The 14,953-nt window shown below is 40.4% G+C and overlaps 1 protein-coding gene across 8 annotated transcripts in view; it reads left to right on the forward strand.

The window, feature by feature from the left end:
- dock11 (dedicator of cytokinesis 11) overlaps positions 1-14,953 on the forward strand; it is an 83,227-nt gene that overhangs the window by 25,135 nt on the left and 43,139 nt on the right. For 7 of the 8 annotated variants that reach the window (XR_014871554.1, XM_085146052.1, XM_085146070.1 and 4 more), the window contains 14 exons: positions 118-183; positions 3,858-3,950; positions 6,539-6,662; positions 6,768-6,880; positions 7,057-7,134; positions 7,215-7,304; positions 8,176-8,297; positions 8,387-8,456; positions 8,552-8,677; positions 8,966-9,037; positions 10,062-10,208; positions 10,795-10,878; positions 12,311-12,422; positions 12,797-12,835. Coding sequence is in view for 7 of the 8 variants with exons in the window: in XM_085146052.1 (XP_085002178.1) it covers positions 118-183; positions 3,858-3,950; positions 6,539-6,662; positions 6,768-6,880; positions 7,057-7,134; positions 7,215-7,304; positions 8,176-8,297; positions 8,387-8,456; positions 8,552-8,677; positions 8,966-9,037; positions 10,062-10,208; positions 10,795-10,878; positions 12,311-12,422; positions 12,797-12,835 (1,336 nt within the window). In the remaining variant the exon portion in view is untranslated. The remainder of the gene's footprint in view (positions 1-117; positions 184-3,857; positions 3,951-6,538; positions 6,663-6,767; positions 6,881-7,056; positions 7,135-7,214; positions 7,305-8,175; positions 8,298-8,386; positions 8,457-8,551; positions 8,678-8,965; positions 9,038-10,061; positions 10,209-10,794; positions 10,879-12,310; positions 12,423-12,796; positions 12,836-14,953) is intronic. The other variant, XM_085146064.1, reaches the window with a different exon arrangement.

The raw sequence follows: 14,953 nt of genomic DNA on the forward strand, positions 1-14,953 counted from the left end.
TGTGTGTTACTGGTGCATACTGAGAACGAAGCATGCGTGACTGACCGAGCTCAGAGACACAGTCGTTCTTACTGATCGTCTGCTTGGCTGACTAATGTCACCTTTCCTCCATTGCAGGCCAGAAACATTGCCATCTGCATCCAGTTCCGAGATTCTGATGAGGAAGGTGCCGCTCCTTTAAAGGTCAGTGTGTACTGCAACATGTGACTTTTTTCAGGTTTACCAATAAACTGTGATTGTCTTCAGACTATCATTGACATGATATATTGATGTATGAATTTATAACCAGATGTGTAGCAGTGGATGGGGGTGGAGCGGACTCATGTTCAAGCAATCTGTCCAGTGTGTTTGAGAAGTACTGCACCTATATGACCTTGCTGTTCCCACTGTTTCTGTTATATATAGCAGATGGTCAGAAATGCATTAACCAAGTGCAACATTAAATCACCGCTGGCAGCCATATATAGGACAGAGAAGCAGCCACTGTGACGTCAGCCATTGCTAGCAAAGAGCTGCTGTGAAGCCTCAGAGTATTGTTACTGTTGCCACCTGGCTGTTGCAAAACTGGATGTGATGAGTAATTTGCATATCTTGTGGATGAATGAAAGGACGCTGCACACTAATAAGGTATAAGCCTAATAGGGTCAGCTGGGGTCACGGCAGATAGCTGCCCCTCCCTGAGACTGGTTCTGCTGGAAGTTTCTTCCTGTTAAACTGGAGTTTTTGTTCCCACTTTTGCCAAACGCTCACTCATGGGGGGGTCGTTTGATTGTTGGGGGTTTCACTCTTTCATTGAAGCGTCTTTATAGTACAGAACGCTTTGAGGCAACTTTTTTGTGATTTGTTGCTGTGTATAAACAAAACTGAAGTGAATTACTTACAAGGTAGGCCCACTCTAATTCAAACCCTGTTTTGCCATCTTTTTTACCTTTGTGGAGACTGTTGTTTACAAAATGAACATTGTGCTGTATGAAATAAGATTTCAAGCTAGCGGCTGAGACCATAAACTCATCAGGAAGTTGTTTGTGAGATTCACAAGGTCCCGATTCGATTTGATTACATCAGATTCGATTTGATTTGAATCCATATCCGAAATTTGAAATTTCGGATATGGATTCAAATCAAATCGAATCTGATGTAATCAAATCGAATCGGGACCTTGTGAATATCCGAAATTTGAAATTTCGGATATTTGACCCATATCCGAAATTTGAAATTTCGGATATGGGTCGCATAGGGTAAAAAAAAAAAAATCGGATTTGATGCGCTTTCGCCTGCAGTGTGAACGTAGCCTTATTTCAATTTGATACGCGATTCGATTCGATCAGATTCGATTTTGCCCCAGACTGTCAGAAATATTATAATTCTGATCATTTATCAGTGCATATCCATATTTTTATATCTATAAAAAGAAAGCTGACACTTGTGAGACTTTATCAAAGGTGTAAGCATCACAGCAGATGCCTTTGTGTCAAAGTAACTGAGGACAAAACATAGAAAAACATGAAGGAGATTTTCCTGGCCTGTTACAGAGGTTAAAGAGTTACAGAGGTTTGATTAGAGGCACAGCTAAGTGTTTTGCAATTTGGCATCATTTTAAGAAGTTTAATTTTCTTCAGTGAACAGCAGAAATGAGGCTTTGTTGTCAGAAGTCAGTTAAATTAAGTGGCCGACAGCACTGTACATAACGGTAGACTGGTGCGTAATAAGCAAGCGAATAATGCAGAAAACAGAGATTTTTAGATGCGAAAGTGTTCTTAAAGTACACAGAGAGAGAGATGTGTGCAGGAAGTTTCATTATATCGTGGTGGAAGCAAAACAGCAAAAGTAAGTAAATAGAAGTCGTTAGAAGTAACTTCTAGAGCTTGAAAAGGAGAGTTTATAGACAAGGAACAATGTGTGGAAGAGAGAGTGACTCACATCTGTGTCTCATAGTTTTGTCAAACTATAGACGTGATGCTGGCTCTCTACATAGCTCAGCAAAGCTAATGGAGAGAAGAACAACAAGGTTTTAAAATGCTACAGTCAACATAACGATAAAAAGGAAACAAGGAATAGAGGGAGACCAATACAAAAAAGTGAAGATTGTTGAAGAAGCGCACCAGAAGCCCGGATTATTGTTTGAGAAACAATAACACTGCAGTGGAATGTCCTGGGAGAGATTCGATCAGTGACAGGGGCCTCAGATATGATAAACTTTTCCTTTTATTGCTTTTTACAAAGTGGACTTGAGATTGCAGCTGAGGGGCCCAGGAGGAGAAGGGAAGCGCTCGCAGCAACCAGTTATTATAGCTGGCAACGGAAGATAATGAATGGTCACTCTTTTTCTCTCTGGCCACACATTTCAAATATTTGTGGTCGGAAATAGTCATCAAAGCGCTGCAGATTGTTTTTCTTTTCACGTTTCTTGAGGGAGAGAAACAGAAATTCTGAGTTTAACCACGAAAACATTGAGCATTTTCAATCAGCGGGCAGTCAGGCATATTACACCGCAGCTAGGAAACACACAGATTGACCCAGACGTGGGTCAGACTGCGTTCCAGACAACGTTCAAAGTACTGTGAGGCACAAAGCTGTTTACAAACAGGAGCAGGAGCAGGCGGCACACCTCTCGGGAGATTTAATCAGAGTTAGCGGAAGCTCAGTAAGGTCCTGGGGTTACATAAGATGCAGCCAGACTGAGAGGAAATTCATTCAAAGCCTTATGGAGTCGGAATGTGAGGGCTGAAGAGGATGGAATTCTCAGAGGACGGGAATTTAAAGTGCATTCATTTCCGTTTCATCGTTGAGAGACCAGTTGCTCCTCAATCCTTGAGTTCATAGTTGGAGTGCTCTCATTTTTGCACCAGTGGCCGACACTTTAAGTCATGTGTGGTGCAGTTCATGTGCTAACATGCCAGCCTTTGTGATAGATAATATCAGAAGCAGCTCCTCCAGACCTCCTTCGGCCCCCATCCTGACTCAGACAATCGTAACTCCCATCAGCCTCTTTGCCTCTGCAGCTCTAGAGGTACACATCAAACCATGCACCACCTGCACTCCTGGATCTCAGATCTTTCCCCCTGCCTCTTTCCTGCTCCACCTACAGCTTGTTTCCAGATTGTTCTGGGATTTGTGAACCCTGTCCTCTCTCACGAAGCCTCTCCCATCCTCTGGGCTCGTCTCCTGCGGAGGCTTACAGGCATTTGGCTCCTGTAGCTTTGTCCGGCCTGTTGGCTAGCGCTGCACATTCATGTTCATTAGAGATGACAACAATAGTTAGCATCCTAATTACACTATGAAGCCATCACAAGAGGCTGGAATTTTTTCCCTCCCCTTTGTCACCTTTCATTAGAAACATCCTGACCTGGTCAAGCTTGAGCTTGTTGCGAATTTTAATTTTTCCCACAGAGTTCTTGCACTGACTCCTCCTCAAAAGTGATCCTCAGAGGTCAAAAGTGTTGTAGGGTCTTTACCTGACAATATGAAGCAGCCCTCGAGACAACTGTTGTTGTCATTTATTGAATTGAATTGACTTGTTTGTGTCATCATGTCCTGGAGGAAGGGCTCTGCTGCTCACATAAAATAAGTCCATGAGTTTTGTGCAAGGTTCAAAAGAATAGAAATTGTCATGCTGTGGCATCTGTCTAGTCAGAGCCCAAACATTTTGCAATCTTAGGTCGTCCTTTGTAGTTTCTCTCAGGCTATGTTTAAATCATTGCTGATTCAAAGTGTAATGCACGATCCATACAGGCTTGCTCACTTCCTCGCCTTTTGTACAAATGATGGCAGTAACCACAGCTTCCTGAGCGCTTACTCATCACCGTGCCCGTAAAATCAAAGGAGTCCAATAACCAATGTGCCTCTTTGCCTTTCAGTGCATCTACGGCAAGCCGGGAGATTCACTCTTCACCAGCAGCACCTACGCAGCCGTCCTGCACCACAATCAGAGCCCTGACTTCTACGATGAGGTGAGCTCATGTTGCAGGCTCGACCTTATTTCTTCCACACATGGCATCGCCTTTTAATTCATATTAAATTAGATCAAGTTAGCAGATTTAGAGGGAGTTGAGTGCTTCCAAAAACTGAGAAATGAATTTGATTTTAAAAAGAAATTTAGTTTATGCCCTTAAATCTTTTTTTTTCCTAATTGGCCATCTTTAGTACTGACATTCCTCAGCAGCACTGAGATAATCCCATAAATCTGTCTCAGGGTTGTGATCTCGCACTAAACTGACCCGACAGTCAGTGCACGCATGCACATGCACACACACGCAAATACAGCTCAGCGAAAGAGGTACAGTTAGAGCGGTAGAGCAGAGGGGGTCCATATGGTCTTGATATCAAAGGGATTAGGATCTTAAGCTCTCCCTGTGTGCACCCACATTTATGCAGGAACACACAGAAGTGCACTCTGTGGGATTTACCTTCACATTGTTCAGCTTCCAGTTACATCAACCAAAATTTCTGCTTCAACAAGGCAACAATGATCAATGATGAGTTTCATAGTGAAGTGCATTTAAAAGCAACATGTTGGACACATTTATAGTTACTGATATTATATAAAGGGTTCTGATCTTGTTTTTCATAGTCACACCTAAAATTTGTTAACTTTTATATCTTAAGGATATATCTTCTCTGGTCTTTAGACTTTTGTCTAATTTGCCGACGAGAGTAAATTTAAAACAGAACGATGCATGAATCACGTGTTCTGGTGTTATAAATGTCAGAGCCGTGATATTCAGTCATGGCATTGAGAGGCTGATTATGACGATCTGGGTCTGTGCATGTCATCAAAACATTTTTGTGTCATTTCCTGTCAAAAAAAACAGCATGTGTGGTCACAGGGAAAATCCATCTCCCTGTTGTTGCTGCCCTCTGGTGTCTCAGTGTCACAGCAGCAACTGCCAGATGAAACAATGCTTTTGCTGTTGTTGTTGTTGTTTTTTTCATTTTAAACATTAATTAAAGGATAAACACATAAATAAAAAAGCACAAGCAAACCCCTTTCATTTTCTTCATGGAGAGAAAATGCACAAAGTGTTCAAATTCATGCCAGAAACACTCAAAAAGAGAACAGTTACACTACAAAAGCATCCCAAACGTCTGTAAACAGCTCCAGTTTCTGTTTCAGTACATGTGTCGTTCTCTGTAGAAGATGATTTGACATCTTTAGTGTGTGACATTTACTCCAAAACAATGCTGTTAGCCTTTCGGCATCTAAAAAAAATCATTTTCATTGATGTTCAACTTTTTTACTCAAGTAAAAGTACAGGCTCTGAAATGTACTCACAGTAAGAAAGTAGCTCTTTGAAGGACACTTCTACTAACAACTTTCATACAAAGGTAACTGAACCGATATTAATATAATAATATCATAATATTAGTGCATATTATTCAAATTTAAATTCAAATTTTAGTAAATGTAATTAGATGCAGTGAAACAACAACTGAATTCAATCACTGTTGCAGATGTCTGTCCCTTACACTGACACTAAACTGTTTATACTGTTATTGTTATTATTTATTATAGTAAATGTAATTAGATTGAATCTATCATGTGGGACACATGCAGTGAAACAACAACTGAATTCAACAAGATGTCAGCAGTTTCACTGTGGCAGATGTCTGTCCCTTACACTGACACTAAACTGTTTATACTGACTTTATACCAGACAGATCACAGTTGGTATAAAGTTGGAATTTAGTGCATGAATCTAATCTTCATCATCTTAAATGCAAATGCTTTCTTTCTTTCTTTCTTTCTTTCTTTCTTTCTTTCTTTCTTTCTTTCTTATCCTTCTCCATCTCTGAGTGAAGCTGGCTCTCTTTCTTTTCTCTCCCTGTGAAATCCAGCAGGTGGATCTGTAGCTTGCAACACACTGTGTGTTTGCTGATGTTCGCTGAACTGATAGAAGCGTTGCATTTAAAATGACCTATTCTGCAGCGCAAACTAGATTCTGAAGTACTGCTATCACAACTTACACCTGCACTCACCTGTGCCCACTTTAACTCCCAACTCTATAGATGATACTGCTAAAGCACTGAAGTAACAAGTCTGTTATGAAAATGTAAGGAATAGAAAGTACAGATATTTGTTTAAAAATGTAGGGAGTCCAAAAAAGCTACTCAAGTAAAGTACAGATACCTGAAAATACACATGATGGTTATTTTTAAATGCCTTTTGTTGATTTTATGTTAATTTTACCTCTTAATAATTTAGAGGCTGAAGGAAACCCTCACTGTCAGTACATTTTTGCAGGTTTCTTGAGCAAGCAACCCCACAGTGTATAAATGATCATCACTAAGACGTTGAGAAACACTAACGCCATTATGGTTAATGTAACCCCCTTAATTTGAGCAAAAAAACATCAAAAAAGACAACAAGGAAATCACAGCATGTGGCACATCCTTTAAAATGTTGCCTTGGCAGTACTATGTAATACCTATATGGTATCCATTATTGGAATCGGTGCCTCTAATCTTGTTTATGTGTGAAGATTGAACTGATGGTGACATATGAAGATTAAAACAGCGACCTGTTCCTCTGTGTGTGCAGGTGAAGATCGAGCTGCCGGTTCACGTGCATGAGAAACATCACATCCTCTTCACCTTTTACCACATCAGCTGTGAATCCAGCAGCAAAGCCAGCAGCAAGAAGAGGGACGGAGTGGAGTCACTTGGTGAGAAATTTGGCTTAATGAAGTTTTATTAAAATGTTGGTGAGCACATTATTCAGCTTGTTAAAATGCCTTCTTCTAAAGCTCGGCTGCTTTCGCGTGTTTCAGTGGGCTACTCCTGGATGCCTTTGCTTAAAGATGGGAGGATGCAGTCGTTGGAGTTCCAGTTGCCCGTGGCTGCCACTTTGCCTGCTGGATATCTTTGTCAGGACACCAGGAAGGTTAGATTGTAGCCATGAAAACGTTCTGGTCAGCTCTGTCACTGCCATGCTCACGATGTTAAAGCGAACGTTGAGCTTTTAGCCCTGAAGGTTATTGGAGTTTTGAAGGAATGTGAAAAGTTTGCAGATACTTTATTGACTCTGTTTTGTCTATTATCTTCTTCGAATGGTCTCAGGCTGATATCAAGTGGGTGGAAAACGCCAAGACACTGTTTAAAGTGAGGACCCATGTAGCATCAACGATATATCCTCAGGTACAATTTGGTTCTTTTGCTTTTTTATGCACAAAGGAAGGTTTTCAGGAACACTGATGTCCTGTTTTGTTTCGCCGCAGGACCTCCACCTACACAAATTTTTCCAGCACTGCCAGCTGATGAGAACAGCATCAGAAGGCAACCCAGCAGAACTGATCAAATACCTGAAGGTAAGATGCTGTGAGGCAGTGCACAGTCAGTTTTTTAGCTTTGGTCCATGTGCAGTTATTGATCATTTACAGTACTTCCACTGTATGTGTCATTCGGCAGTGCACTAACAGATCGATCGTTTTGTAGGGCATGCATCATTATGACTACTTATGAGCTTCAACAGAGCCTGAGTCATTCAACAATCAAAATACCTTTCAGTGCTATTATACAACAGCCTCCATTAAAGCAATAAAAGGCTTATAACACAGTTTATTAAGTTAATAAGGGATATGGATGGATGATGGCAACCCCAAATGCAACAAGATATTGCCAAAAAACTAAATCTTTTTAGACATTAATCTCTTTTGTACTGAATTTTGTATGAAAAATCAAAACTATTTAAATGCTAGAGGAAATCAGTTGAAGTATTTGTCTTATTTTTGAGAGTTTTTCCTTTGGGAAAACATTTTTATGGGAGGACTAACATTTTAGGGAGCAATTAACATGTGCATGTGGGGAATGAAGGCTGGCCCGGGTGGTTCGACCCAGCAGGCAAACTGCTGCAGGTCAAAGTTTTGCTGTTTTGGCAGCATAAGGGGTACCAACATCTTTTTTATACAGTCTATGCTGTGAATATGAAGGAAATGTGTCAGCAATGTCTGACCGGGAATTTCATTACATCAAGCATAGAGATTCAGCTACTGATCAAGACAGATTTTCACATATATTTCTAATCAGATAAAATAATGCAGAGCGCTGATTTTATATCTAATAGGCTACAGTTTTTCAAGATCAGGGAGATAAAACTCAGTTTTGTGTGGAGGCTTGTAATTCTTGTAAATATCTGGGAGTCAGAAGTAAAAACGATCTTGTCTGGCCTCTTTTCCTCAGTGCCTACATGCCATGGAGACTCACGTCATCATCACCTTCCTGCCAACAGTGCTGATGCAGCTGTTTGAGGTGCTCACAGCCGCCACCAAAGAAGCCCACGAGATTGCTGTTAACTCTTTGCGGTCAGCTAAAAAACAAATTCTTTGTACTTTTACTGCTTTTACTCCTGATAAAAGGACATAGATTGAATTTCCATGCTCTGTGCCCTCAGTGTGATCATACATATAGTTTCCAAATGCCACGAGGAGGGACTGGAACACTACCTGCGCTCTTTTGTTAAGGTAAGCTGCCGCAAACACTGCCAGCCCGTGTCAGTTTCTGCTTGTGTCTATAAACTAAAGTGCTTTTGTTTTACTCTTCTCTCTTTTCTTCGTAGTACGTGTTTGTAACCAACAATCCTGCATCAGGAAACTCAGTGACCACTCACGAGTTGCTGGCCAGAGCTGTAACAGCCACCCTCAAGCAAACTGCTGATTTCAACACCAGCAATAAACTGCTCAAGGTGCGCACTCGGTCACGCAGATAATTCATGCATCAGTCCACACGTAGAACCAACTTTAAGCAGCAGATGGTGCAACTCTCTAAGAATGGAAACGAAGGGTTCTGACAGCAGTTGTCACCAGTTTCAAAAGAGAAACCTGTTCAACATGTAGCTGCTTGTAGGAAACTACACTTCTCATGTCTCTTTTATCTCTCTTCCAGTTTCCCCTGAATCACTCTGCTTGTAATGTACTCCCATTATATTCCTAGGAAGATTGCGTAATGGGTAACCTTTCGCTCTTTTCTGCAGTACTCTTGGTTCTTCTTTGAAACCATGGCAAAATCCATGGCTCAGTACCTGCAGGAGGAGAACCGCATGAAGGTTGGTAAAAAGCATTTCGCTCAATAACGCTGAACAGTTCAAGAGTTTGTAGTCTTTTTTTTTTTTTTTGAAAATATTTTTATTGAAAAAAGAAAACAACAGTACTTGCAGTTACCGAAATACAATCAACCTTTCTTCATTTACCTAAGTAAATAAACTTATATATATATATATGAAAAAAAAACAAAGACCCCCCCCCCCCAGTCCCACACAGATCAACACAACCATCAAACATATTAGAGGAATATAACAGTAACAGAAGTACATTTAAACAGGCAATACCTCTAGACTAGCAAAATAAGAGATAAAGGGTTGCCACTTGTGAAAAAATTTGGCTGTGCAACCTCTCAACGTATATTTAATTTTTTCAAGTTTTAAAAAAAACATGACATCTTTAAGCCACCGGGAAATAGTAGGATACTTAACAGACTTCCAATGCAACAATATTAGACGTCTCGCTAATAGGGATGTGAAGGCTACAATATCCTTTTGTGTGGAATCAAGTGTAAGTGAGCGAACAGGAATCCCAAATACAGCAATCAGAGGACAAGGATGAAGAGTTACCCCAAGAACAGTTGACATAATAGCAAAATACCCTGTCCAGAAACTTTGTAGCTCAGGACACAGAAGAGTTTGTAGTCTTTAACTGAAAGTCTTATGTGGACTGGATGTTGTTATAAGACCTAGTCCACATATTGTTATGTCTGCATAACCACATGCGATGATACAAAACACAGACACCCAAAGAAAACTAATTGTATACTTGGCATTCTGATACCACGAGCCTGTGTTACATCTGAGTCTTTGCCAAAAATCCTAAACATTCAGCAGCAGGCCGAGCTGCACTGCTGTTTGCTGCTATACAGAAGCAGCTACCCAAGTTATTTAGAGACAGTATAAACCTTTTAGTCTCATGTATATGCTGGGAATGATCTGTCTTCATAATATGGATGGCTGTTTGACTTGATTTGAAGGCTGTTTTAAAGTGATGTATCATTACATGCTATTCCTCCCCACTCTTTAGATGCCACGGGCCCAGCGCTTTCCGGAGAGTTTCCACCAGGCTCTGCAGTCCTTGGTGTTGTCCATTATGCCGCACATCACCATCCGCTACTCAGAAATCCCAGAGGAGGCTCGCTGCATCAACTTGAGCCTGGCGAATTTCATCAAGGTGTGAACCCCAAAGGCTAAATATGAAACCAGCTCAAAGAAGACCTGTTGCTCATTTCCAGCTGCTTATTTTTATTCATGGACTTTGCTAGAGAAGGGCCTTTTACTGGTCATTCAAGGCATCCCTTGATTTAAACAGGCTGATTTAGCTCCTCTTCTTTTAAGGCAACTGCCTCCTTCTGATTGGCAGCCCTTCATAAGCAGACTGTTTACAATGGCAAGCTGGTGAGGCTTTGTTCTTTAAGCAGCTCTGTAAGCCTAAGATAACCATTTTAGGTACTCTCTTTGAGGCCCTTTCCTTAATAGGGATCACTGTTATTTATATATTTATTTATATATATATATATATATGACAGAAAATTAAAAAAACAAGACAGGTTTACTGTAATTTTAGTTCAGGGTGTATTACGAGCCCGAACTTGTATTAGTGGTGTTGTTGTGATCCGTAAGATTATGGACACGGGACACGACAGCGCCGCCTTTAAATGCTGATCTCAGACAAAATAGTGCATTGTTTTGTCTGAGATCTCCATAGTTTTGCATGAATTTCAGCAGCTTGTTTTCTCGTGTCTGCTTTCTCTCCTCAGAGGTGCCTGACTGTCATGAACAGAGGTTTTGGTTTCGGCTTGGTCAACCACTACATGTGTCATTTCAGCCCTAAAGATCCCAAGGTACGTGTTCCACAGAGCTGGGCAACCTCACAACGTCAGAGTGGAGGTGTAGCACATGTGTGACAACCTAAGGCTTCAATAATTCAATAATAAATGGCACATATCAATAATATTTAATTTATTTGTTCAATAAAATGTTAATAAAAGTAATTTTATGAATCATACACACTGTTATTGATTATAGCTGATGTAGTATGTTTTCTAATAAAGGTCCTATTACTTCTCAGTGAGTCAGTTCTAATAAAGCCGCTTCCTGCTCAGAGGTTTCCTGTGACGTACAAAATTTCATAAACCATCTGTTGTAAACACAAGAACGTAAATATTTTACAAACCTGTGGACAAATTGTTTACAAATCTTAAAATCATATTGTTGTTTGTTAGTGAAATAAACTGAATGGATGTTTCTGAACTCAGCTTTGTGCAGGCATACTCTTCCTCTCTGAGATCAGAAATGAATTAAATGCAATATTAAACACTTTTAGCAGCTTTCTTGGAAAACTGTGAGTTAGAAAAATTCATGCATGATTGCAATAATTATATTTGCATTAGAAATATTATTACTGATGGATTAACCATTACAGAAACATGAAAAATTAGTTATTATAGTTTTATATTTATTAGTTTTATATACATTTATATATAATTAATTTTTAATTTCATTTGAAATGTTTGTTTTTAGTTAGTTTTGAGGGCAGCTCTTCTTATTTCAGTTTAATTTTAATTGTTTGAAAATGTTTAATTTTAGTTAAGTTTTTATTCGTTTCAGTGTCAGTTTGAGTCTTTATAATTATTACTGTACGGAGGGCATATGTCAGAGGCAAATTTAGGAAAATCAGTAGAGGTATTACAGTAAAACTGAGTGGAGTCAGTCATATACATATACCTCCAAAGTCTCCATAATCATGTCCATCAGTGTGTTGTGAGGGAAGTTTTTTTTAAGGTTAAAAAAGAAAACAAAACTAGTGAAACTACTCAAACTAGCCTAAAAACTTTTATCCAAAAAGGGGACATTTTTTCCCCCCTGGAGCAATTTATTATTGAATTTTCTTAAACACGTGCATCAGCACTGCTGAATTCTAAACATCAGTTGCACCTTTGTTTGCAGATTCACGGCATTCATTATTTATTACTAACCACCTTAAAGGACAAAGATCTAAAGTGAACTGAAGCGTGCACTGGGGCGTTTTCGTGAGCGCCTCCACGATGTGCGTGTAGTCGCGCCCTGTCTCATGCTCACCTGTCGCTGTCAGTGTGTCTGATGTTGAACAGTTTCTCCCGGCCTTCTCTGTTTATGTTGTTTGGATTTGTTAGTCAAATGTGTTGCTCTCGCAGACGCCCCGCCGCGGGCAGCTTTTGATGTTACATTGAGAATTCTGTTTGGCCGAAATTTGCATATTTGTGTGCGAACCGCACTCTCGCCTGTTCGCCACAGGTGCTGACCGAGATGAAGTTTGACTTCTTGATGACTTTGTGTAACCACGAGCACTTCATCCCTCTCAACCTGCCCATGGCTTTCGGGCGCACCAAGCTGCAGAGGGTACAAGGTAAGAGCGCGCTGTGTAGTCCTACTTTTCACCGCACATGTATCCACTGACCTGCTGTCACACGACCCCAGCCCCTGACCTTTTTCTGACATGCACACTGATCCTATTAACTCGCCTGATTGTTTGGCCCACAAACACACCCACACACACACATTACATCACACCTATCCGCATTAGTCGGATCTCTGGTGAACAAGGTTTGCCAACACGTTATCGCACAACCCGTTTTACACGACACCATTAAAACAAACACTGGAGTGCGCGCTGTGGAAATGCTGCATGGATTGTTTACAGTTTTACCCCGAATGTCTTTATTTTTACTCCACCCCTCTCTGTTTTTTGTTGTTTGTTTGTGTGTTTTTGCTTGTGGTCAGATTTTATTCCGTATGCGACGGAGCTTTTTGGGCCCGTAGGTAGGTGAAGCCCACCGCACCCATTGACACCACCACGTTTGCTGACACCTTGCACATGACTGCTCCTCCTTGTCCTCACCTTCACTAACCACACCGCCGCCAGTCTCTGATTTTTTTTTCCTCCCACCCACCCTCATGGGGCACTCATTCCCCTCACACTCGGAATAATGCTAATTCCGGGCTCTTGCCTTCATTTTCCTACCAGGGCCCGAGCCTGCGTGCTGTAGAGGAGAGCGGCTGGGCTGTTATGGGAATCAACAAATCCTCTTTTCCTAATGCTTAATTCACTTGATTGTTGTAAACACCAGTCAGAAGCATCTCTCATGAAGCTGTGGTTCACTCTCTCGCTTTCCTCCGCCTGTCTGTCTCTCTGTCTGCCTGCCCGTGTCTGTCATTAGAGGAGATAATTGGAGATGGTTTCTGTTTTCCAGGCTGCACTGCCTGTGTTAATATTAACCCAGGGCTGCTGTTGAACTCCATGTCATTGTTTCTGTTGAACTTCTCATTTTTTAGTGGTCTGTTTGTTTATTTCTCTTGTCTGAATAACACCGAAAGATCATTTCCAGCAGATTTCCTGATGAATTATTCAAGTCCGCTCCGCTTTGTGTGTTGTGGAAACGTTAATGTGCCGATGAATGTGTTCCGTGAGTTTGTTGCATAGTGGTTTGGAGTGATGCACTTTGAATGATTGAATTTGCCACACTTGCTTCTATAAAACATTATAACTACTGAATAAGACACATCATATCGTATAAATCTGCTGTGTTTGTGTTGGTGCTTGTTTGGTGCTTTTAATGCAAAGAGCTCTGAAACATTTATCTTGCAAGGCGCCGCAAAAGAGAAAAGCCAGGAAGTAAAACTCTTGAGGTACTGAAGGGCCAAGTTGTGCACTATTAAGCCAGGATGTTTTTTATTTATAGTTATTTAGTAAAAATATGCAGTCTGAGGAGAAATTAAAGGAAAAAACAAACAAAAACAGTTCATTAGCCGGATCACTGTTTCCCCTATGAAACAGGTTAGCATTGATTTCAGCTTTCATGACTGGTCTAAAATTTCCTATATCCAATCAAAATGCATTGTTTCAAGCATGTGTTTATAATAAAATAAAGCTTATTTACTCACATGCTTACTTTCAGTATGTTTTACAACCTAATTTTATATGTCATTCGTGTTTTAAGGGTGTGAGAAAATATGGGAATATCACTTCCTGGCCGACATAGTGAGAGTTGTTTCGATTTATGAGATGACAGAAAAGAATAACCTCACCGAGACCTGTGCGATATGACCAAAATCTCATATCCCGATATAAGAATTCGATACAAATCACAAAAATGTAACATTTTCTGTAAATTCTGTGAATCTTGTGCAGCTCGACTTGCGGGAAGTGTTTCCAGCTGCGCGTCATGTCGCTGGAGTCGAGTGTTTTAACCGATGCATGAAACGATACAGTTTTAGACATAAGTTGTAACAGCCGCCGTTTTCTTTGTGAGTATTTATTACGCGGCGTGCTGCGGGGAAAAGCCTGTCTTTTGAGTCTAAGGTTTATTTTTTAGGACCTGGCGGCTCTCTTTTTACTTCTCATCCGTAAATAATCTGCTCTTTCACGTGATTCAGTTTATTTTGAAAAGTCTCAACAGGATCTTGAGCTTTATTGTGAAAGGTTTATGCGGAACAAATGGACACGCGGTGGTTTTACCGTCGTTGTTGCTAACAACAACTCATAAAAACAAACGCTTGTCTGTCTGTAGTGTGGTTATATTAAATATAAGAGAAAGAGAGAACTTTAAGAAATTAATATAGCCACTACAGTGACCATCAAAACGATGAAAAAATATTGCCGTAAACAGTTTATTTTGCGACACCACGAAACAAACGATAGCGTAAAATGAAACGATAGACGTTTTTATATCGTCATCCGATATATATCGTTTTATCGAACAGCCCTAACCTCACCAGTAGTTCTAGGAACCCAGTTATAACTCCCAGAATATCCAAAGAAATCTTTTTATTGGGAAGCTGTAATAAACGGTCAGGTTCAGATTCCCGTTTTTTTTTTTTGTCATTCAGTCTTGCAGCTTGTCCACAGTTTTTACACAAGTCTGTCCTTTCCAGCCTTCA

The sequence above is a fragment of the Neolamprologus multifasciatus genome, chromosome 3 (assembly GCF_963576455.1).
Source record: "Neolamprologus multifasciatus chromosome 3, fNeoMul1.2, whole genome shotgun sequence".
NCBI lineage: Eukaryota > Metazoa > Chordata > Actinopteri > Cichliformes > Cichlidae > Neolamprologus > Neolamprologus multifasciatus.